The sequence below is a fragment of the Perca fluviatilis genome, chromosome 14, assembly GCF_010015445.1.
Source record: "Perca fluviatilis chromosome 14, GENO_Pfluv_1.0, whole genome shotgun sequence".
In the NCBI taxonomy this organism is placed as follows: domain Eukaryota; kingdom Metazoa; phylum Chordata; class Actinopteri; order Perciformes; family Percidae; genus Perca; species Perca fluviatilis.
In genome coordinates this window covers 29,952,015-29,953,550 of record NC_053125.1, presented here as the reverse complement: position 1 = coordinate 29,953,550, position 1,536 = coordinate 29,952,015, and the positions used below count along the sequence as shown (strand labels likewise).

Here is a 1,536-nt window from a genome sequence, read left to right as displayed (position 1 = left end):
AAGAGCGAGCCAACAGAGTGAGCGTCTCATTCCCACTCTCAGCAGTGATAGGGAGCTGATGTTAAAGACACTGACTGAACTGAGAACTGAAATACAAACCCTGTAAAAGACAGAAAGCAACGCTGATCAACTTCAAGAAAAACTACGGAGAAAAAAAGCTTTATTCTTATAATGTAAAATATTCAGGATTACAGAGATAGCTGTGGCTGGCAGTAAAGGAGCCATTCAAACTTAAAGCAATGATTTCATATTGAATATGTTTAAATCATAATTATATCAAGACGGCCGGGGGAACTGTTTCTGATCTACGGAGATTTCAGCTTCTTTTCAGATCAGTTCAGAAGTGATGCTCTCTGGTGACAGCGGTGATGTCATTCTCATATTCATCATCCAATCCCTCCTCAGCCTGGGTGGGCGAGGTCATCACCATGGCAACAGGTAGGCCGTTTCCTACAGTCAGAGCAGGTTAGAAAGAAAATGTAGATAATTGATCAGCTGAAGAGTTCTGTTAGAGACAAGTGTCAAACATCAACACCAGGTGAGTAGAGAGAGTTACCTGTGGTCCTGCGTCGATATAAAGACACCATGATGAAAGTGGAGATGCAGTACGGACAGAACACCACCAGGTGGCAGACCAGTCTGATCACAAGGGGGAGGGGGTCTGAGGTTGGTGGGTCTGTAGTTGTAGGTTTCTCTGTAGAGAGAATCAGCTGTCAGGTGAATATCTGGATGAATGAACTCCTGAAATCAAAGGTAACCTCCTCACCTGTGACAGAGACCCAGCTGGATGGAGACTCTCCAACACTGCTGATGTTGCACTTGTAGAGGCCTTCATCAGACCTGGAAACATTGTGGATGGTCATGTGACCTGCAGGCTCAGTCCTGATGAAGGAGCCATCTTTATAGAAACCAGCTGGGAGGTTGGAGGACTTCCATGTTTTACAGGTCAGAGTGAGGTCTTCTCCCTCCATCACAGGGAGGACAGGACTCTGCAGGATCACTGGTCCACCTCAACACAGAGACAAACTACAGCATGTCATCCATTCACACACAGCTTCATCAATACTGACTCCACAGTCTGATCTTACCAGTGACAGTGATGGTGATGCTGTTACTGGTTGCTCCCTCTCTGGACTCACACCAGTAAACTCCACTGTCCCGTGAGAACATGGTGATGATACAGATACAACCAACAGGGTTTCCCCAGCCATCTCCACACTGAGTCCTGGTTTCTCTGGTTGTGTTCCTCCTCAGAGTCCATCCAGCAGAGCTGTCGTCCTCCTCACAGCTCAGATAGACAGACTGTCCTTCAAACATCTGAGAGCTGCTGAGACTCACAGTCAGAGAGGCTGGAGGGAGGAGGGTTTAGAAAACACTAAATGACCCCGAGAAGAAAGTCTGAAACCCAAACTTGTTTCCTAATATTTGTGTCCTAAATTATGTGATGATGAGCAACAAAGAGAAAAAAAAAAAGAACGGGAAGATGACATGTATCACACACACACACGCACACACACACACACACACTAACACACA

At 46.0% G+C, this 1,536-nt stretch overlaps 2 protein-coding genes across 2 annotated transcripts in view; both read right to left on the bottom strand.

Annotated features, from left to right (window-relative positions):
- Positions 1 to 143: 143 nt before the first annotated feature.
- LOC120572819 (low affinity immunoglobulin gamma Fc region receptor II-like) overlaps positions 144 to 1,536 on the bottom strand; it is a 14,214-nt gene continuing 12,821 nt past the window's right edge. Inside the window, exons 6-7 of the mRNA XM_039822281.1 lie at positions 557 to 635; positions 144 to 450 (exon numbers count right to left, since the gene is read on the bottom strand). Coding sequence (XP_039678215.1) covers positions 338 to 450; positions 557 to 635 — 192 coding nt within the window. The 3' untranslated portion in view covers positions 144 to 337. The remainder of the gene's footprint in view (positions 451 to 556; positions 636 to 1,536) is intronic.
- LOC120572923 (Fc receptor-like B) overlaps positions 626 to 1,536 on the bottom strand; it is a 1,777-nt gene continuing 866 nt past the window's right edge. The window contains exons 3-4 of the mRNA XM_039822446.1: positions 1,089 to 1,349; positions 626 to 1,009 (exon numbers count right to left, since the gene is read on the bottom strand). Of these exons, the coding sequence (XP_039678380.1) occupies positions 714 to 1,009; positions 1,089 to 1,317 (525 nt within the window). The 5' untranslated portion in view covers positions 1,318 to 1,349 and the 3' untranslated portion in view covers positions 626 to 713. The remainder of the gene's footprint in view (positions 1,010 to 1,088; positions 1,350 to 1,536) is intronic.